The 22,282-nt window shown below is 40.2% G+C and overlaps 1 protein-coding gene across 1 annotated transcript in view; it reads left to right on the top strand.

The window, feature by feature from the left end:
* Spdya (speedy/RINGO cell cycle regulator family member A) overlaps positions 1 to 22,282 on the top strand; it is a 33,185-nt gene that overhangs the window by 5,063 nt on the left and 5,840 nt on the right. Inside the window, exons 4-6 of the mRNA XM_048353204.1 lie at positions 3,016 to 3,101; positions 6,639 to 6,810; positions 17,381 to 17,678. Of these exons, the coding sequence (XP_048209161.1) occupies positions 3,016 to 3,101; positions 6,639 to 6,810; positions 17,381 to 17,678 (556 nt within the window). The remainder of the gene's footprint in view (positions 1 to 3,015; positions 3,102 to 6,638; positions 6,811 to 17,380; positions 17,679 to 22,282) is intronic.

The raw sequence follows: 22,282 nt of genomic DNA, 5'->3' as shown, positions 1-22,282 counted from the left end.
GTCCAAGCCCCAGGACTGGCAAAAAATTAGGCAGAAAAGTCTTAGATTCATCATCCCCAGTTAACCAGCAAAAAAAAGCTGGGAGTAGAGATATGATTCAAATGGCAGAACTCCAGCCTTGAATGAGAATGCCAACCAAGAGTGTTATGCCCTGAGTTCAAGCCCCAGTCTTGGCCCAAACCCACAAAGCAGAAAGGACTGCCATCATAGCACAAGGCCATGAGTTCAAACCTCGGCACTGGAAGGAAAAAAATGACAAAAATGAGTCTATAGTTTCAGAAACTTAATTTAAAAATTTTTAAACATGCATAATTTTAAGATGAAGATCCTTCAAAGACCTGGTACCTAGCTTGCTACAAAAATGAACTTATGGCAATTATTTTTTCTAACTCCCTACTCCAAGAGTCTGGGTTATTTGAGGCAAATGGCAGACATCCTAACATTTATCTACAAATATTTCATAATGTGTCTCTAAAATATAAATTATATTCTTAAAAGTAATAATGTCACTAACACTTTTTGTTTGTTCTACAGTCCTGGGGCTTGGACTCAGGGCCTGAGCACTGTCCCTGGCTTCTTTTTGCTCAAAGCTAGCACTCTTACCCCTTCAGCCACAGTGCCACTCCCAGCTTTTTCTGTGTATGTGGTGCTGAGGAATCGAACCCAGGGCTTCATGCATGCTAGGCAAGCACTCTACCACTAAGCCACATTCCTAGCTCCTCACTAACACTTTTTAAAGTTAGCACTGTTTTAATATCACATACTCATTTTGTGAAGTTGGGCTATTAAACTTTACAATTTTAAGTGCATTAAAGTTTTTAGACAGCAGAGGGCAGTGTTTGAAAAGTAACCAGGAGTACTGTATTATATCACTATTTCAAGAATCCTTTACCTGGAAATTAATAGGAAAACTAGGCATCACTCTTTTTTTTTTTTTTTTTTTTTTTTTTTGGCCAGTCCTGGGCCTTGGACTCAGGGCCTGAGCACTGTCCCTGGCTTCTTCCCACTCAAGGCTAGCACTCTGCCACTTGAGCCACAGCGCCACTTCTGGCCATTTTCTGTATATGTGGTGCTGGGGAATGGAACCTAGGGCCTCGTGTATCCGAGGCAGGCACTCTTGCCACTAGGCTATATCCCCAGCCCTAGGCATCACTCTTAAGTGACTGATGAGCCATAAGGGTCTAATTTGTTAGGCCATTTAGAAGTCAAGTCGTGTGTGTGTGTGTGTGTGTGTGTGTGTTGGTCCTGGGTGTGTGTGTGTGTGTGTGTGTGTGTGTGTGTGTGTGTGTGTGTGTGTGTGGTCCTGGGCTTGAACTTAGGGCCTGGACACTGTCCTTGAACTTATTTTGCTCAAGGCTAGCACTTTACCACTTGAGCCACAGCACCATTTCTGGCTTTTTCTGCTTATGTGGTGCTGAGGAATTGAACCCAGAGCTTCATGCATGCTAGGCAAGCACTCTACCTCTAAGCTACCTTCCTAGCCCCCCTGAGCTGCTTTATGCGCAAGGTTAAGTGCCTTTTGAGCCATCGCTTCACTTCCAGGTTTTTGGTGGCTAATTGGAGACAAGAGTCTCATAGACTTTCTGCCTGTGCTAGCTTTAAACCATGATCCTCAGATCTCAGCTTCCTGTGTAGCTAAGATTATGGTGCATGAGCCACTGGTGCCTAGCTAGAAGATACTTGTAAAGATTACTTTAACAAGTGAGTGTAGTAGCTGGAGACATAGCTCTATGATCAAGCTACACTATAAAAATACAAATAATAGTATTTGAAAACTAGGGCCAGGGCTGGGGATATGGCCTAGTGGCAAGAGTGCTGGCCTCATATACATGAGGCCCTGGGTTCAATTCCCCAGCACCACATATACAGAAAGTGGCCAGAGGTGGCGCTGTGGCTCAAGTGGCAGAGTGCTAGCCTTGAGCAAAAAGAAGCCAGGGACAGTGCTCAGGCCCTGAGGCCAAGCCCCAGGACTGGCCGAAAAAAAAAAAAAAAAACTAGGGCCATAGATCCAGTGATAGAGTACACATAAACTGAATTCCATTCTCAGTAAAATAAATACAAACATACAGAAGTACCAATATCTATCAGCCCTGAATAAATTTTTACTGAGTCTATGTAATCCAAAATCTAATAGTTAAAGAAATAGGCTAAAAGAAACAAGCTCTACATTTATTAAGGCATCACAGTTTCCAATAATAGAAAATGAGCACAAGTTAAAATTTGGCAGTGGGGCTGGGGATATGGCCTAGTGGCAAGAGAGCTTGCCTCCCATACATGAAGCCCTAGGTTCGATTCCCCAGCACCACATATACGGAAAATGGCCAGAAGGGGCGCTGTGGCTCAGGTGGCAGGGTGCTAAACCTTGAGCAGGAAGAAGCCAGGGACAGTGCTCAGTCCCTGAGTGCAAGTCCCAGGACTGGCCAAAAACAAAAAAAAACAAAAAAAATTGGCAGTAATTGCTAAATGCAAAAGAATATAGTAGTAATAGCTAATGCAGAATATTAGCATGCAGAGGATCCTAGCTTCAATATCTACCCCTCTTCTCCCCCCACCCCCCCAATGAAATAGTATGGATGTCTGTAACTAAGAGTGAGAGAGGAACTGGATGTACCAGACTTGAGGGAAAAAGTCGAGTAATAATGTGAGACCCTAAATTCAAGCCCTAGTATTGGCACACACAAAAAACGTGAGGAAAATTTATATATATACAAAGAGATATGAAGCAAATGTAGCAAAGTGTCAAGAACTGGGAAATACAGGTAAATAATTTATGGGATTTTTTTATCCTAAAAGCTTACTAAGTATAATAAAATTTAGGCATTTAATAGTAAGTTGTCGAACTCACTTCACATGGGTTGGTTACAAGAAGCAAAAAAAAATGTAGTTAATTAAGTAAAGATTCTATAATAAGGATAAATTGTACCTTCTTGTTTTATTTATGAGAAAATTTTAAATTAATTTGAAAGTTTTTATTTATAAAAGCAAAACATTAATTTCTAACTCTTTTCTTTATAGTATCTTTTGGCTATGACTTTTGTTTATTTCAAGAGAGCTAAATTTACTATAAATGAGCATACCAGGATAAATTTCTTTATTGCTCTGTAAGTATACTTTCTGCTAAATAACATTTTATGCTATTTTCAATAAATAAGTAAATGATCTTTTAATTTAAAACAGCAGTTTAAAACTTAATAGATATCTTCCTGGGCAAATGCTATACATATATTACTTTCATAGAATATTTTTATGTTCTTTTCACTGACTTTATCATGCCATATGCCTAAGATTTATTGTTTAACATTCCACTTGACTAGATTGTATCTTCTATATTTTTAGTATTATATAAATTATTCCAAATTCTCCTCTGCTGTGATTTAGATTTTGAAGTTTTTTTTTTTTTTTTGGCCAGTCCTGGGGCTTGGACTCTGGGCCTGAGCACTGTCCCTGGCTTCTTTTTGCTCAAGGCTAGCACTCTGCCACTTGAGCCACAGCACCACTTCTGGCCATTTTCTGTATATGTGGTGCTGGGGAATTGAACCCAGGGCCTCATGTATATGAGGCAGGCACTCTTGCCACTAGGCCATATCCCAGCCCTAGATTTTGAAGTTTTTATTAGTATATATTAGTTGTGTAAGGGGAGACTTGGTGTGATGTTTTCATACATACATACAGTGTATTCCAAACTACCTTCCCTTCCTCCTCCTCCTCCCCCTCTTCCTCTTCCTTTTTTCATACATACATACAGTGTACTCCAAGCTCCCTCCCTCTATCTCTCCTCCTCCTCTCCTCCTCCCCCCTTCTTTTCCATCCTGTCCCTGAGCTTCTTTTGCTCAAGGCTAGCACTCTACCACTTGAGCCACAGTGCCACTCCTGGCTTTTCCTGTTGGTGTGGTACTGAGGAATTGAACCCAGGGCTTTCATGCATGTTAGGCAAACACTCTACCCCTAAGCTACATTCCCAGCCCCCTCTTCTTCTTAAAACAATTCCCTCTTCTCTTTCTTTTTCTCTGTCTCTGTCTCTCTCTTTTGTACATACCAGTGTTTTAACTCAAGGCCTTATGCTTGCTTGGCTTATGGCTTTAACTGACACTTTTAACACTTGAGCCACATTTCTAGCTCTCCTCCTTCTTTTAGTAGAGGGAAGGGTCTTCAGCTCCTGGCCTCTTTCTCTTGTTTGGCTTTTTTCCTCAAGGTTCGTACTCTACCACTTAAGCCATGCCTCTACTGCCATCCTTTTACTGGTTAATGGCGATAAGAATCTCATAGACTATTCTGCCCAGACCAGCTTTGAACAGTAATCCTCAGATCTCAGCCTCCTTAGTAACTAGAATTACAGGTGTAAGCCATCAGTGGCCAGCCCTTCCACCTTATTAAAATGATTTCAGCAGGTTTCATTTTTCTCATACATGCATATAAAGTCCCTCAACCATATTCACTCTAACTTACCTCCTGCATTGATCCTCCCCTTCTCACAGATACCAGTCAACCAACATAGCCTGTTTTACTTTCTTGTCATTTTCTTTTTCATTTTTTTAACATATTGTACAAATGGTTTCACCAGGGTAATTTGCACATGCATCTATTTTAATTTAGCCAGATTAATCCCATCTGTTATTGTCTTTTCCTGGCCCCTGACCCAATGAGTTTCCTTATGCTACTTTCATACCTAGACAACATGTATTTTGGTATTATTGATCTTCCATCATTCTTTTTCTGTCTTCCACAACTTAGTTTTTTTTTTTTTAGTATATGTGCTGCTGATGCGAGCACGGCACAACTTAGTTTTTTTTTTTTTTTGGCCAGTCCTGGGCCTTGGACTCAGGGCCTGAGCACTGTCCCTGGCTTCTTCCCGCTCAAGGCTAGCACTCTGCCACTTGAGCCACAGCGCCGCTTCTGGCCGTTTTCTGTATATGTGGTGCTGGGGAATCGAACCTAGGGCCTCATGTATCCGAGGCAGGCACTCTTGCCACTAGGCTATATCCCCAGCCCCACAACTTAGTTTTTTTAAAGCCAGAATGCTCTCTTTTAAGTTGCTAGACAGTATATAGAACATCTTGTAGAAAATGTTCTGTATATACTCTGTAGGCATGAGATAGGAATTACTCATCTTTAAAACTTTTAATACTCACCGATTGTTTTGCTGAACATAAATGACCATGACAATGGAATATAATTTACTTTCCTCTTTTTCCATTGATTTCTCATTAATCATGTTAACTTTGTGATTTGCTAAATGGTTTTTACAACATAGTTTTCCAATATGTAGGTCAGAATTCACCTAGAAAACAAAGAAATGTAAGGGCTGAGTATGTCCCTCAGTGATAAAGCAGTTGCCTAGCTACTCAGGAGGCTAAGACCTGAGGATCCTGGTTCAAAGCCAGTTGGGGCAGGAAAATCAGTAAGACTTCTACCTCCTATTAGCCAGCAAAAGCTAGAGGAGAAGTTATGGCTCAAGTGATAGAGAGCTAGCCTTGAGCAAAATGCTCAGGGATATTACCCCAAACCCTGAGTTCAAGCCGCAGGACAGCAAAAGAAAAGGAAAAAAAATGTGGGCTGGGGATATGGCCTAGTGGCAAGAGTGCTTGTCTCCTATACATGAGGCCCTGGGTTCAATTCCCCAGCACCACATATATAGAAAACGGCCAGAAGTGGCACTGTGGCTCAAGTGGCAGAGTGCTAGCCTTGAGCGGGAAGAAGCCAGGGACAGAGTCCAAGCCCCAGGACTGACCAAAAAAAAAAAAAAAAAAAAAGAAAGAAAGAAAAGAAAAAAATGTATCCAAACTGAGCATATTGGTGCATGCCTGTAATCATGGCTACTCCAGAGAGACAGGAAGAACTTGAGTTTTAGGACAGCACAGGCAAAGTTAGTGAGACCCTGTCTGAAAAACTAAAACAAAAGAGCTAAATGCATAGTTCAAGTGTTAGAGTACTTGCATGCATGTGTCCTGGATCCAATCCCCAGCATTATCAATAATGAAAAGTACTGAGTAGGCATGATGGCATATGCCTATAATACCAGCACTTAGGAATCATGAGTTCAAAGCCAGCCAGGGATACATAGGAAGACCTTGTGTTAAAACAAAGATTATAACTTAAAAGACAAGGAACATATACATACATGTATGTATGTAAGTATGTATGTAGAAACTCAGGAAGGTCTTGCCTCAGAAATGGGAAATGATGGGGCTAGGGATATGGCCTAGTGGCAAGAGTGCTTGCCTTGTATACATGAGGCCCTAGGTTCGATTCCCCAGCACCACATATACAGAAAATGGCCAGAAGTGGCGCTGTGGCTCAAGTGGCAGAGTGCTAGCCTTGAGCAAGAAGAAGCCAGGGACAGTGCTCAGGCCCTGAGTCCAAGCCCCAGGACTGGCCAAAAAAAAAGAAATGGGAAATGGTTTCAGACCGAACATTGCATCAGAACCAACTAAGAAATCATAAGAACCGAAAAGATCATATTGCTTCCAAGTGATTTAATTGCACCCCAGAACAAAGCTCAAGAATAGCCAGAACCCAAGAAGGTAAAGTTTACTATAGCTCCAATATTTTAATATGCATTTCTTTAAATAAATTTGAACATCATTGCTTTTCTTGTCCTTATTATTTTTTTGGTTTTGGTCATTGATCCTCTTTGTTAGGTATCTGGCTAATACAGTTGAAGAAGATGAAGAAGAATCCAAGTATGAGATTTTCCCATGGGCTTTAGGGAAAAATTGGAGAAAACTGTTCCCTAACTTCTTAAAGTTAAGGGACCAGCTCTGGGATAGAATTGACTATAGGGCTATTGTAAGTAGGCGATGCTGTGAGGAGGTAAGAATTTCAAAACACTTCATATATAATGTCTGTACTGTCTAATTTTTCTTGCTTTTTATTTAATTAATTTGTGTTTTGATGTTTGAGACAGCATTTCACTATGAAGCCCAATCTGGCCTGGAGTTCACAATCCTCCTACCTCAGTCTCCTTAGTGCTAAATGCACCACTACACTCAACTTTTTTCTTTTTCTTTTCCTTTTTTTTTTGTTTGTTTTTTTGCCAGTCCTGGGGCTTGGACTCAGGGCCTGAGCACTGTCCCTGGCTTCTTTTTGCACAAGGCTAGCACTCTGCCACTTGAGCCACTGTGCCACTTCTGGCCATTTTCTGTATATGTGGTGCTGGGGAATTGAACCCAGGGCCTCATGTATAGGAGGCAAGCACTCTTGCCACTAGGCCATATCCCCAGCCCAACTTTTTTCTTTTTCTTGCCAGTCCTGGGGCTTGGGACTCAGGGCCCGAGCACTATCCCTGGCTTCTTTTCGCTCAAGGTCAACACTCTACTACTCGAGCCACAGGGTAACTTCTGTTTTATTCTGTTTATGTGGTGCTGAGGAATAGGACCCAGGGCTTCATGCATTCTAGGCAAGCACTCTTACCACTAAGCCACATTCTCAGCCCCCTACACTCAACTTTAAAAAAAAATTATTATTATAAAGGTGATGTACAGTCACATAAGTCAAGTAAAGAGCTCATTTCTTTTTGGACAGTATCACTCCTTGCCTCATCTAGTTTTTCCCTCCCATTCCACCAACAAGTTGTTTTGTTTTTTTGCCCAACTTGGGACTTGAACTCGGAGCCTGGGCTCTGTCCCTGAGGCTCTCTGTGCTCAGGGCTAGGGCTTATCACTTGAGCCATAGTACCACTTCCAGCCTTTTGCTGTTTATGTGATGCTGAGGAATCAAACTCAGCTTCATGCATGCTAGGCAAGCACTGTGCCACTAAGCCACATTCCCAGCGCAACAAGTTGTATAGTTCATTTTCAACATAGTGTCCAGTGAGTACCATTGCTGCATTTGTTCACCTTTTATCCCTCCATTTCTGTGCCTCCTCTCATACTCCCAAAGGCATATAAATGAGCATACAGAACAAAAATAAAAGAAAAAACAAAAAAAACTCCCATTTTTTTCCTGGAGTTCATTTTGAGAAATATTATTTTGTATGATCAGATTTTTTTGTGTTTAAATGTATTACATATATATGTGTGTATATGTGTAGGTCATTAACCTAGATCATTGTCAAAAGTATAACTTGTGGGCTGGGAATATGGCCTAGTGGCAAGAGTGCTTGCCTTATATACATGAAGCTCTGGGTTCGATTCCCCAGCACCACATATATAGAAAATGGCCTGTGGCTCAAGTGACAGTGCTAGCCTTGAGCAAAAAGAAGCCAGGGACAGTGCTCAGGCCCTAAGTCCAAGCCCAGGACTGGCAAAAAAAAAAAAAGTATAACTTGTGCTGGGAATTGGTAGCTCATGCCTGTAATCCTAGCTACTCATGAGGCTGAGATCTGAGGATCGTGATTCAAAGTCAGCCAGGCAGGAAAGTCGTGAAACTCTTATCCCTAATAAACTACTCAGAAAAAGCTAGAAGTGGTGCTGTGGCTTGAGTGGTATAGTGCTAACCTTGAGAAAAAGAAGGTCAGGGACAGTGTGTACATCCTGAGTTCAAGCTCCAAGATGGGCACACACACACATACACACACAAAAGTACAACTTGTGTTGTTTGAATTTTGTAGTACAGTAATTAAAAATGCCCCTTTCTGTTTTTTAGATCAGGCTACCTGTATACTATTATTTTTCTTGGGCAGTACTAGCATTTAAACTCAAGGTTCACAGCTGGCCTTTTCCAAGTTGAACTACATCTCCAGCCTAGCTTTTTGTTTAATTGGAGAAAGGAAGACTTTTCTGCCTGAGTTGGCTTCAAAATGTGATCTTGCAAATCTCAGCCACTTGAGTAGCTAGAATTACAGGCATGAAAGTATGAACCACCCACACCCAGCTTTGTATAGTATTACAATTTTTTTTTTGGTTGTAGGGCTTGAACTCAGGGCTTGGGCACTGTCCCTGAGCTCTTTTTGCTCAAAGCTATTGTAATACCATTTTGAGCCACAGGGCTACTTCTGGTCTTCTAGTGGTTAATTGTAGATAAGCATTTCATGGGGGCTGGGAATGTGGCTTAGCGGTAGAGTGCTTGCCTAGCATGCATGAAGCTGTGGGTTTGATCCCTCAGCACCACATAAACAGAAAAAGCTGAAAGTGGCTTTGTGGCTCAGGAGGTAGAGTGTTAGCCTTGAGCAAAAAGAAGCCAGGGACAGTGCTCAGGCCCTGAGTTCAAGCCCAGGACTGGCCAAAAAAAAAAAAAAAAAGAGTTTCATGGACTTTCCTTCTAGGCTAGCTTCAAACCACAATCCTCAGATCTCAGCCTCCTGAGTAGCTAGGATTACAGGTGTGAGCCACCAGCACTTGGCTTTGTATAGTATTCTTATTGTAGTATACATCTCCTGCCTTATCAGTATATTAGGAAAAGGTGGTGTCTACTAAACTATCAATATCAATGATTATTTTACTGGGGTTTAATAATAATTTCCACTAAATTACGTGAAATTTCAAGCTCCTAAGATTGGAAGTAACTGCATACTATATAATTTTGCTAAATTTAAGTATATTATAAAAACGTAAGCAGGACTGGGGATATGACTCAGTGACAGAGCACTTGCCTAGCATATTTAAGCTTGTGGATTCAATATACTGTACCACAATAAAAAAGGAAGAAAAACAAAATTAAGCTTAAAATATTTTTTACATAGATTTTATTTAAAATTCTTTTCTTTTTTTTTTTTTGCATGACATTCTTCCTTCTTTCCTTCTTCCCTTCCTTCCTCCCTCTTTTCCTTTCTTTCTCTTTTGTTGTGCTAGTACTGGGGCTTGAACTCAGGGCCTTTGGGTGTTGTCCCTTAGCTTTATTGCTCAAAGCTTGCAAACTACCACTTGAACCACAGCTCTATTTCAGTTTTTTGTTGGTTAATTGAAGATAAGAGTCTCACAGACTTTCCTGCCTGGGCTGGCTTTGAACTGTGATTCCCAGATTTCAGCTTCCTGAGTAGCTAGAATTATAGTGAACCACCCATCACCCAGCTTTTTCTTTCTTTCTTTCTGGAGGTTCTGCTTGAGATTTGAATTCAGAGCCTGTGAAGCAAATATTCTTTCACTTGAACCACAATCAAATCTCTCATTAAGATTTATTGGTACCAGATTTTAGTAAAATAAATCAATAATACCCTATAAATTTTAAAATGGGTTATTTTTGCCAAATGTTTTAGTTTGTTTTTTTTTTGTTTTGTTTTGGTTTTTTTTTGGCCAGTCCTGGGGCTTGGACTCAGGGCCTGAGCACTGTCCCTGGCTTCTTCCCGCTCAAGGCTAGCACTCTGCCACCTGAGCCACAGCGCCCCTTCTGGCCGTTTTCCATATATGTGGTGCTGGGGAATCGAACCGAGAGCTTCATGTGTAGGAGGCAAGCACTCTTGCCACTAGGCCATATTCCCAACCCCAATGTTTGAGAGAGAGAAAAAGGGAGAGGGGAAGAGGGGGAGAGAGAGAGGGAGAGAGGGAGGGAGAGGGAGAGAGAGGGGGAAGAGAGGGGGGAGAGAGGGAGAGGGAGAGAGAGGGGGAAGAGAGGGGGGAGAGAGGGAGAGGGAGAGAGAGGGGGAAGAGAGGGGGGAGAGAAGGAGAGAGGGAGAGGGAGAGAGAGGGGGAGAGAGAGGGAGAGAGGGAGAGAGACTCTGAGGGGTTGAGTTCAAACCCCAGGACCACAAGCAATCTGGACTCTTTCAATATTCTGCAACCAAAACCAATCCAGTTTAAATACCTTAGTGATGATCCACTGAGTAGGCTTCATATACTCAATTGAATTTAATAATATAAAGGCTTGGCTTTCTGCTATTTCTGAATTTGTACATTTTTCCAAGAGTTAAAATCCTTCTAGGACTGGGGATATGGCCTAGTGGCAAGAGCCCTTGCCTCGTATACTTGAAGCCCTGGGTTGGATTCCTCAGTACCACATAAACAGAAAAAGCTGGAAGTGGCGCTGTAGCTCAAGTGGTAGAGTGCTAGCCTTGAGCAAAAAGAAGCCAGGGACAGTGCTCAGGCCCTGAGTTCACACCTGAGGACTGGCAAAAAAGAAAGAAAGAAAATGGCCAGAAGTGGCGCTGTGGCTCAAGTGGCAGAGTGCTAGCCTTCAGCCAAAAAAGAAGAAGAAGAAGAAGCCAGGGACAGTGCTCAGGCCCCAAGTTCAAGGCCCAGGACTGGCCAAAAAAAAGGGGGGGGGCTGGGGGGAGAACAACAAAAATCTTTTTAAATTAAAAAAAGATAACTTGTGCACTTGATGTCATCCTTAGAAGAGACAGTGGAACATATTTGCTCATTTAAAGTTTTTTCTAAGTAAATGTTTCAGTCCCTGTAGAGATGACAGGCTAAGAGCACTTAGGGGGCACCAGAATAAAAGCTCAGCAGTGTCTTATCTCATGGCAACGCCCTTCACCCACTCAGGTGCAAGCATTTTAACTCCAGCAGTGTTAGTACATGCTCTTAGAACTAAAATTACCTCCACTGCTGGCAACCAAAGACAATGATGTGGTTTAATAGCATGTATATAAAAGACTAAAAAAGCTGTAGTACTTGAAAATTAAATTATGGAATTAAACTTAGGAAAAAGTTACAGAGAAGATAAGGTAATCATCAGATTATAGCTAAAATATCACATTTGGCTCTTTGAGAAGAATATTGACCAGCAACTGAATTTCAACTGAAGCACAAGTAGAATAGAACTAAATCTCAAAAGTACAATGTCATATGGATAACAATATAAAGGATCAAGGAGATTTATAAAGTGTGCTAAATGTTTTTCAATATTTAAAGGAGGCTGAGCTCTGAAAATCAAGGTTTAGAGCCATCCCACACAGGAAACTCTGAGACCCTTATCTTCACTAAAGTACAAAAAAGAAATCCAGAAGTGAAGCTGTGGCTCAACTGATAGAGAGCTAGCCTTGAGCAAAAGAAGCTCAGAGACAGTGCCCAGGCCCTGAGGTCAAGCTCCAGGACTGGCACCAAAAATAATAAAATAAATGCTTTCAATAAACAAGTGAAATTGCCACTAAGGTTTTTCTCACTTTAAATTGAGAAGTTAAAGTTAAATTTTATAAACTTTTTCCTGCTTAAGCTCTTGCTGGGCAAGACATACTGCTCCTTAATATTTGATAGAATAGGGGGCTGGGGATATGGCCTAGTGGCAAGAGTGCTTGCCTTGTATACATAAAGCCCTGGGTTCAATTCCCCAGTACCACATATACAGAAAATGGCCAGAAGTGGCACTGTGGCTCAAGTGGCAGAGTGCTAGCCTTGAGCAAAAGGAAGCCAGGGACAGTGCTCAGGCCCTGAGTCCAAGGCCCAGGACTGGCCAAAACAAAACAAAACAATATTTGATAGAATAAATTAATTCATTAAATGTACACTAACTTAATGAATATTTAGTAAATATCAGATGCTCTATTATTACTTTTAAGGACTTAAAGCAAACATACCAATATTAATAGTTTTGTTTTGTTTTGGCCAGTCCTGGACCTTGGACTCAGGGCCTGAGCACTGTCCCTGGCTTCTTTTTGCTCAAGGCTAGCACTCTGCCACTTGAGTCACAGCGCCACTTCTGGCCATTTTCTTTATATGTGGTGCTGGGGAATCGAACCCAGGGCTTCATGTATACGAGGCAAGCACTCTTGCCACTAGGCTATATCCCCAGCCCCAATATTAATACTTTTTCATTTGAGGTAATAGGTGTATGAATCTCATATTGGCCCTTAGACTGTTTAATGATTTTTAGATTTTTTTTTTTTTTTTTTTGGCCAGTCCTGGGGCTTGGACTCTGGGCCTGAGCACTGTCCCTGGCTTCTTTTTGCTCAAGGCTAGCACTCTGCCACTTGAGCCACAGCGCCACTTCTGGCCATTTTCTGTATATGTGGTGCTGGGGAATCGAACCCAGGGCCTCATGTATATGAGGCAGGCACTCTTGCCACTAGGCCATATCCCCAGCCCTGATTTTTAGATTTGTTAACATTTTGAATTATTTTTAAACTGGTTAATGGATGCCATGTGATGAATAATTGTGTAATCTTGTTAAACATATCCCCATGAACATTTTTCTTTATGGTAGAGCATTTAAAATCCTTTCTTTTAGCTTTTTAAGATATAGAGTATGGTATTGGCAATCTGCTCAGCAACAGATAGCAACTATGCATCAGCACAGTAGAACTTATTTCTAGCTAACTGCAACTTAGTACCCATCAACCAACCTTTCCCCATACCTCCCTACCCCAATTACCAATATTTTAAAAAAAGATTTTAATTCCTTTGTCCTCTATTCACAGTACATTTTATTGCACTGAGCAAAATTTGTAATTTATTTGCTTGGTTATTGTTCTAAACTAAAAGCTATACCTGTGATGAAGTCAGACATCTTGTATGGTTCTAACATCTTCTATCTCTGCCCTCACACTTCATTATGACAATAATGTGCCCTCTCACTGAAAAAATAAAAGCAAGTAGAATGTTAGCATGCTCCCACCATATCTACTATCCTGTCTGCATGCGCACTCATATAGTCTGCCTACCATTTCTATGAAAGAACCTGTCTTTGCTTCTATCCAAGCCCATTATCACTTTTTGTGCACTAGATTACGTCTTTCCGTGCCAACTCGAGGGCATCACTCCAATATTTGTCTTATCTTTCCAGCCTTTCACATTTTCTTTCTCATTGAATCATTACCATCGGAATACAAAATTGCTCTCAGATCTCCACCAATTAGCAAAACTTCATCTTCCAATTACTAGTACTTTCTCTTCCTGGCCTGTCATATAGTTAAACTTAAAGAATTGTCTATACTTCACTTTCTTCCCTTTCATTCTCTTGAATCTCTTACATAAAGTTCATTCTCCATTAACCGATAGAAATTTGTCAAGGCAACAGATAACTCTGTCTTGCCAAAACCAAAGGTTCTTAGGTCTCAGCTTCGCTGCAACATCTAACATACTCGTTTATTCTGTAACTAATACTAGTAGAAGAGAGAACAGATCTAGCCACTTTTTTATTGGTTGGTTTTTCTTAATGCCTTTTTACCTCACTAGAGCATCCTATGGCTCTGTTTGTATTTCATCATTGATACCTCAGACTTAACATTCTGATTCCCCACACAGATTTCCAAATCTGTTTCTCCTAGAGTATTCCATATATTAATAAAAAGCAATTCCATCCTTTTAGTTGCTCAGGCCAAAAAGGTGTTATCTTTACACTCTACCCCCTTCCCCTGCCTCACATCCATACCTTGAAAAGAGATCCAGCATCTTGCCATTTCTTTTTTTTTTTAAGTTTTTATTATAAAACTGATGTACATAGAGGTTACAGTTTCATACGTTAGGCATTGGATACATTTCTTGTACTGTTTGTTACCTTGTCCCTCATACCCACAGACTTGTTTTTCATTATGAAAATCTAGTAGATCAATCTTATTTTTGCCATTTCTTATCTCATTCACCAACATCATATTTTGTCATCTCTTGCCTTGATGATTATCATAGCCTTCCATAGTCTCTCCATCTAGGAATGTAATTTGGTATATACAGTTCTCACCACCACAACACAGTCTCTCATTATCTTTGTTCTTTCTAGTCTATTCTTCATACAGTGGCCAAAGTAAATCTTTAAAAAGTCAGATCATGACTCCTCTATTTAAACACCATAGTGGCTTCCCACCTTACTTAGAACAAAAGGCAAAGTCCTTATTATGGTTCTACATGGTCTGTCAACTCTCCTCACTTATTACTTTGATGTCATCCTATCCTCAGTCCAGCTACATGGGCCTCTTACTATGCTTTCACCATTCTCATTACCTGGAATGTTCCCCCCTCCCAGTTATCAGTATGCTTCCCTTCATTATATTCAAGATTCTGTGGAAATATCACTTTAGAGAGAACTTTATAAAGCAATACAAACTAATACCTCCTTCAACAGAACGGAACTGTTCTGGAATAATTCTTCACTATATGTTTAATTTACTTTTGACACATTTGCTAAGAATTTTTAATTAGTCAAAAGCTGAAAGTGTAGCTGTGGCTCAAGTGGTAGAGTGCCTGTATTGAGCAAACAAGCTCAGGAACATTGCCCAAGCCTTGAGTTTAAGCCCCTGTACCATTAAAAAAAAAAATAGTACTGGGACATCTGACTATCTATGTACAAAATAATGAAGTTGGATCCCTGTTTTATGATATGTAATAATTAACTCAAAATGCATCAAAGATCTAAATTAAAGAGTTAAAACAGGGGCTGGGAATATGGCCTAGTGGCAAGAGTGCTTGCCTCGTATACATGAGGCCCTGGGTTTGATTCGTCAGCACCACATATACAGAAAATGGCCAGAAGTGGCGCTGTCGCTCAAGTGGCAGAGTGCTAGCCTTGAGTGAAAAAGAAGCCAGGGACAGTGCTCAAGCCCTGAGTTCACGGCCTAGGACTGGCCAAAAAAAAAAAAAAAGTTAAAACAATAGAACTCTTAGAAGAAAACGGTTAAAATCTTCATGATCATTGAATTAGGTTTCTTAGATAGGATACCAATAATACAATCAACAAAAGAAAATATGGATAAAGTGGATATTATCTAAATTAAAAAATTTTGTCCTTCAAAGGTTACCCAGTAGCTGAGCACTGGTGGCTCATACCTATAATCTTAGGAGGCTGAGATCTGAGGATGATAGTTGAAAGCCAGCCTGGGCAGGAAAATCTGTGAGACACTTATCTCCAATAAACTACTCAAAAAACAAACCAAGAAGTGGCACTGCAGCTCTAGTGGCAGAGCACTAGCCTTGAGCACAAAGTGGCTCAGGGATACCTTCTAGACCCTGAGTTCAAACCCCAGGACTGGCAAAAAAAAAAGTTACCCAGTGACGAGATGACCCACATAGAAAAATGTTATGAATCATCTACTTAATAAGAGGCATCTAGAATATGTAAAGAACTTTTTCAACTCATGAATAAAAAGACAACCCAATTTTTAAAGTGGGCAAAATGCCTAAATAGACATTTCTCCATAGAAGACATAAAAATGGCCAAAAAGCACATAAAAAGACAATCTCTTTAGCCATCAGGGAAATATAAATAAAAATTGAAATGAAGATTTATAGCAATCACAGGCTATACAAAAGATAGATTTTGCTGAGGATGTGGAGATAGTGGAACCATCTTACATTTTTGATGGAAATGTAAAATGATACTGTTGTTGGCTGGGAATGTGGCTTAGTGGTAGAGCGCTTGCCTAACATACATGAAGCCCTGGGTTTGATTCCTTAGCACCATATAAACAGAAAAAGCTGGAAGTGGCACTATGGCTCAACTGGTAGAGTGCTAGCCTTGAGCAAAAAGGAGCCAATTGTAATTGTATAATTACAATTGTAATAAGATTATATGAGATTTTCCAGATTTTGATGTTATATCCTCAGCATAGAATATAAGTTAATTGTAATATGTAATTCACATGCAATTAATGTCTTCAAAGCAAAAAAAAAAAAGATGTCTTACTACTTTTACTACTGCTCATAAATTGTATTAAAATGAATTAGGTTATCCTATTAGCAATACAAGCAAGAAATAAAAAAAAAGGAGCCAGGGACAGTGCTCAGGCCCTGAGTTCAAGCCCCCGGCCTGGCAAAAAAAAAAGATACTGTTGTTTTGAATTACCAGTCTGGAAGTTCCCTATGTGACTGAACAATTCTCCTAGCTTCTTCCACAAAATAAATGAGAACTATGTTCAGATAAAAACTTGCACACAAATGTTCATATTAGAAGCATTACTAGGGGGTGGGGATATAGCCTAGTGGCAAGAGTGCCTGCCTCGGATACACGAGGCCCTAGGTTCGATTCCCCAGCACCACATATACAGAAAACGGCCAGAAGTGGCGCTGTGGCTCAAGTGGCAGAGTGCTAGCCTTGAGCGGGAAGAAGCCAGGGACAGTGCTCAGGCCCTGAGTCCAAGGCCCAGGACTGGCCAAAAAAAAAAAAAAAAAGAAGCATTACTAAAGCCAAATATGGAAACAACCCAAATATCCATCAGCTAATGAATGGATAACAAAATGTGGTATATCCATACAAATGAAACATTACATGGCAATTACAGGGAATAAATTGTTGATACAAGCTACAACATAGATGAACCTTGAAAATACTAGAAAGAAGTCACTAAGGATTATATGTATGATTCCAGTTATATGAAATGTCCACAACAAATGTAAAGAGGCAGTTAATAACATTTTACTCATACTGTCCTATATAAGTGTCTTCTTGTTTTTAAATTAATAAGTTGGATTTTAATTTCAGATCTGGAAGTAGCTGTTCTTTTTTTTATAGTTGGGGTTTGAACTCAGGGCTTTGCATTTACTAGGTAGGAAGAAATAGCTATACTTGGGTTACCATTTTTGTACTTAGTTTTAATAAATATAAAATCTTTATTCATCTGAAAGTAATCTTTTCACTGTAGGTTATGGCCATTGCACCAACTCATTATATCTGGCAACGAGAACGCTCTGTACATCACAGTGGAGCTGTTAGAAACTACAACAGAGATGAAGTTCAACTGCCCCGGGGACCCAGTGCCACACCAGTGGATTGTTCACTCTGTGGTAAAAAGGGGAGATATGTGAGACTAGGATTGTCTTCATCCTCATCCTCATCCAGCGATACAGTATTAATGATGGAAAAACACTCTCAGGACTCACATGGTTCATTTTCAATGGACATAATAAATGAACCTTCTCAAGCTTATAACTATTCTCAAGGTATGATTCAGTGATAAAACATAATTAAATATATGCATTATTTACTGAGCTCTAGTAATATATAATGGTTTACATATTGTATCACTTTAGTATTGGAGTTTTCCCCCCTGTCAGTCACTTTTTTCTCTCCATCCATACCTGTTTTATGTCCACTACATAAACAAAGAGGATTTTTATATGATATGTTAAGTTGAAACCTAATACACATGAACTTCACATCTTAGCGTTTGAGCCATTTCTTTGAAATGTTTATTTGACTCAAAAGGTATTTTAAGAAAAAAATAAATTTACTTGTAATCTTGCTCTCCAACTATTGGTTTCCTTTTATATAGTTTCCTAGTGCTAACACAATTAGGCCAATATTATATGAGACCAGCTTTTATTTATTTATCATAAAAAATTTTCCATGTCATTAGTCTTTGAAAACCTTATCCTGACATAAATGGTATAATTTATTTTCATTTTTCATTTTTTTGTTGGGATCTAAGTGCTTTGAACAATGCTATATTAAAAATAATCATATTAACCAGAAATACAACTATACTGTAAATTTCAAATTATTTTTATATAGATGAATTTCTTTTTTAGATGTGAAAGAGGATTAGAATAATATTCTACCATTGTGATACTTTTTACTTTATAGTCTTATAGATTGTGACCTATTTGAAGAGTAGGACATCTAAAGATTGATTTCTCGTGGTCCTGTCATGGGAAATTAACAGATGTACATTATTTCAGAATTTCATTGATTGAATTTACCATATCCCTATGAAAATAACAGTGTATTGACTCTTTTTTTTGGCCAGTCCTGGGGCTTGGACTCAGGGCCTGAGCACTTGTCCCTGGCTTCTTCTTGCTCAAGGCTAGCACTCTGCCACTTGAGCCACAGCGCCACTTCTGGCCATTTTCTGTATATGTGGTGCTGGGGAATCGAACCCAGGGCCTCATGTATATGAGGCAGGCACTCTTGCCACTAGGCCATATCCCCAGCCCCTGTATTGACTCTTAAAGACTCTAAAAAAAGAATCTATCCAGGCAAAAAAAGAAGAATCTAGAACCTTGAATGGAGAAGTTGAGCCTTGGTAGTAGCTGTACTATTCCCTGTCCATAGTAATTGTGCAGCAAAATTAACTGGCAGACTATTTTCTCTCTCCATATCTTCAGACACGCCTATTGTTGCACTCCTATTTGAAAGTAAATAGAGTCCTCCATAGCTAAGTTATAGAGTAACAAGTGCCTTTTAATATCCCTCTTATATCTCCAAGATCTTATTTTTAACTTTTTTTTTTTTTTGGTCAGTTGTGGGGCTTGAACTCAGCCCCTAGGCACTGTCCCTGAGCCTCTCTGTGCTCAAAGCTAGCGGTCGACCACTGGAGCAACAGCATCACTTCTGGTTTTTGAGTCTCATGGGAACTTTTCTACCCAGGCTGGCTTTGAACCTCAAACCTCAGATCTCAGCTTCCTGAGTAGCTAGGATTGCAGGCATGAGCCACCGGTGCCACCGGTAGCTGGCTATTTTTAACATTCTTTGATACTCTTAATAGGTAAAATGTCCCAGGCAACATGAACACATGGTATCATATTCTCAACTTGTTTCTATTCTGCTTTTAGAATGTTGTAGTTTCTAACAGCTCCACTGTGATGTACAGAGCGTTCTCGTTGCCAGATATAATGAGTTGGTGCAATGGCCATAACCTACAGTGAAAAGCATACAATGAGTGATAAATAACGAGTGTTCATTTGTGTTTTTTTTTGCCAGTCCTGGGGCTTGAACTCAGGGCCTGAGCACTGTCCCTGGCTCCTTTTTGCTCAAGGCTAGCACTCTACCACTTGAGCCACAGCACCATTTCCAGCTTTCTCTGTTTATGTGGTGCTGAGGAATCGAACCCAGGGCTTCATGCATGATAGGCAAGCACTCTACCACTAAGCCGCATTCCCAGCCCCAAGTGTTTATAAAATGAAAAGCACTAAAGAAAAGTTTGCTAAAAAAAAAAAAAAGAAGTAAAGTTTGCTAAAACATTAGCCATACAGAACCTTGTGTTATATTTTCATTCTTGTTCCTAAGCCATTTCACATTCATATCATCTAATATTCATTGTCAACTGTAAGATAATATCATCTCCAGGTAACAGATAAGGAAACAGAAGCTTAGAGAGGTGAGTGGTGGGTAAATGAAAGCTTAGAAAGGTAAGTAGAGCAGTATTTGAACCCAGGTCTCTGACTCTAGATTGGAGCTTAAATTCTTACTATTATTATTATTATGTTCTACTGGCCCTTCGTTGGAATTTTCTTTCTAGCAGTGAAAATAAGCTTTAGAAGATTCAGGCATTCATGCCTGTAATCCTAGCTACTCAGGAGGCTGAGATCTGAGGATCATGGTTCGAAGCCAGTCCAGGCAGGAAAGTCTGTGATATTCTTTTTTTTTGGCCAGTCCTGGGCTTGGGCCTGAACACTGTCCCTGGCTTCTTTTTGCTCAAGGCTAGCACTCTACCACTTGAGCCACAGCGCCACTTCTGGCCGTTTTCTATATATGTGGTGCTGGGGAATTGAACCCAGGGCTTCATGTGTACAAGGCAACCACTCTTGCCACTAGGCCATATTCCCAGCCCTGTGACATTCTTATCTCTAATCACACAGAGAAAGCTAGAAGTAGAGTTGTGGCTCAAGCGGTGGAGATCTAGTCTTGACCAAAAAAAGCCTAAGGACAGTGCCCAGGCCCTGAGTTCAAGTCCCAGGCTAACACCAAAAAAAAAAAAAGTGCTTCAGGAGAAGCTTTTTAACAGACTGCTAAAGATGTGGTGAAAATATTAAGAACCAAGTCCCTACTGAAGGGTTATGTGGCGTAAGCTGGCAGTGAATTTCAACAACTTAAACAAATATTTACAGAAAGAACAGAAACAACTATATTTTATTCAGACTAGTCCCTGTAGCTATCAAACATATTATACTCTGTAGACTGTCTTGATATCAAACATTGTGGTAAAGTCTCTGCTAGTCAATGTTGCTTTGAGCAAAACAAAACAAAACTGGTTTTGGAGAACTTCAGGTGAAAGTACAATATCAACTTAGGGAATCTGTAGAAGGAACTAGGCTTTCATTTTGCTCCTGGATAAAATCCTGGCTTACAATTTACAGGTTCTGTGAAGGAAGAAACAAATACTTATTTATCACTGCATCATTCTGAGTATTAAGGTTAGCTGTACAACCCCTTCAGTGATGTCAAAGTTTGGGCAATACAAAAAATTATTGATTGCACACATATTTGGCCAGTAAGTTGACATATATTTTCATCCAATTTTTCTCTGTTAGAGCTGATGCAAGGAATTTAGTATGTACAGGAGAAGGACATGGTAGAGGGGCACATAGTATCACCAAAAGCAGGGACAGGCATTCTAATAGTGGCCTGTTGGCAACATTTTTCTTTCTATAGGCTACATAAAGTTAGAGTCACCTAAATTGATTATAATCACAGAAAATTTATTATAGCATTCTGCAAGAGGAGAACAAAGAGTTGGTGCTTTGCTCTGGGGTTTTATGCTGAAATGTAGCACAGGTAGTTTCAATGCCTCCCCATTTCTTTTAAAAAGCAATGCCTTGGGCAGGGAATATGGCCTAGTGGTAAAGTGCTCGTCTTGTATACATGAAGCCCTGGGTTTGATTCCTCAGCAACACACACACACACACACACACACACACACACACACACACAGCCGGAAGTGGCACTGTGGCTCAAGTGGTAGTGTGCTAGCCTTGAGCAAAAAGAAGCCAGGGGCAGTGCTCAGGCCTTGAGTTCAAGCCCCAGGACTGGCAACAAAAACAAAACCAACCCAAAAAGCAGTGCCTTGATTTTTTTTTTTTTTTGGCCAGTCCTGGGCCGTGGACTCAGGGCCTGAGCACTGTCCCTGGCTTCCTTTTGCTCAAGGCTAGCACTCTGCCACTTGAGCCACAGTGCCACTTCTGGCCATTTTCTGTATATGTGGTGCTGGGGAATCGAACCCAGGGCCTCATGTACACGAGGCAAGCTCTCTTGCCACTAGGCCATATCCCCAGCCCCCAGTGCCTTGATTTTTAAGTAAAAGAATAACATAATTTCTACTTTAAATATTTTTTCTTGGTCAGGCATAGTGCTACATACTTGTATTCCCAGCTACTTGGGAGGCAAAGATAGGAAACTTGCAGTTTCAGGAAAACTCAAGAGAAAAGAAAGTAACATTAACAAGATCCCCATCTTAAGAAACAAGTCAGGTTTCAGGAAAAAAACAAACCAAACCAGGTATAGTGGTCCATACCTGTAATTCTAGTTATGCAGGAGGTAAGTAGAAGATGGCATTCTAAAGTGGACCCTGGGCAAAAGCATGAGAATACCTCTGAAAAATAACTATGGCTCAAACTTAGTAGAATGACTTTGTAACAAGCATGAGGCTCTCAGTTCAAATTCTAGTGCTAACAAAAAAAAGTTTCCTTTGAACATGTGTTCAAAAAACAAGTTTTACATACATATATTGTAATATTTAAGAACAAAATGTTTTTCAGTTTGACAAAGTAGAGTGAAAAATACTGCCAAAACATTTCCCTTTGGCGAGGATAGATGAAGCAGTCTATAA

The sequence above is a fragment of the Perognathus longimembris genome, chromosome 8, assembly GCF_023159225.1.
Source record: "Perognathus longimembris pacificus isolate PPM17 chromosome 8, ASM2315922v1, whole genome shotgun sequence".
Taxonomy (NCBI): Eukaryota; Metazoa; Chordata; class Mammalia; order Rodentia; family Heteromyidae; genus Perognathus; species Perognathus longimembris.
The sequence above is the reverse complement of the archived record's forward strand: the minus strand, read 5'-3'. Positions and strand labels throughout refer to the sequence as shown.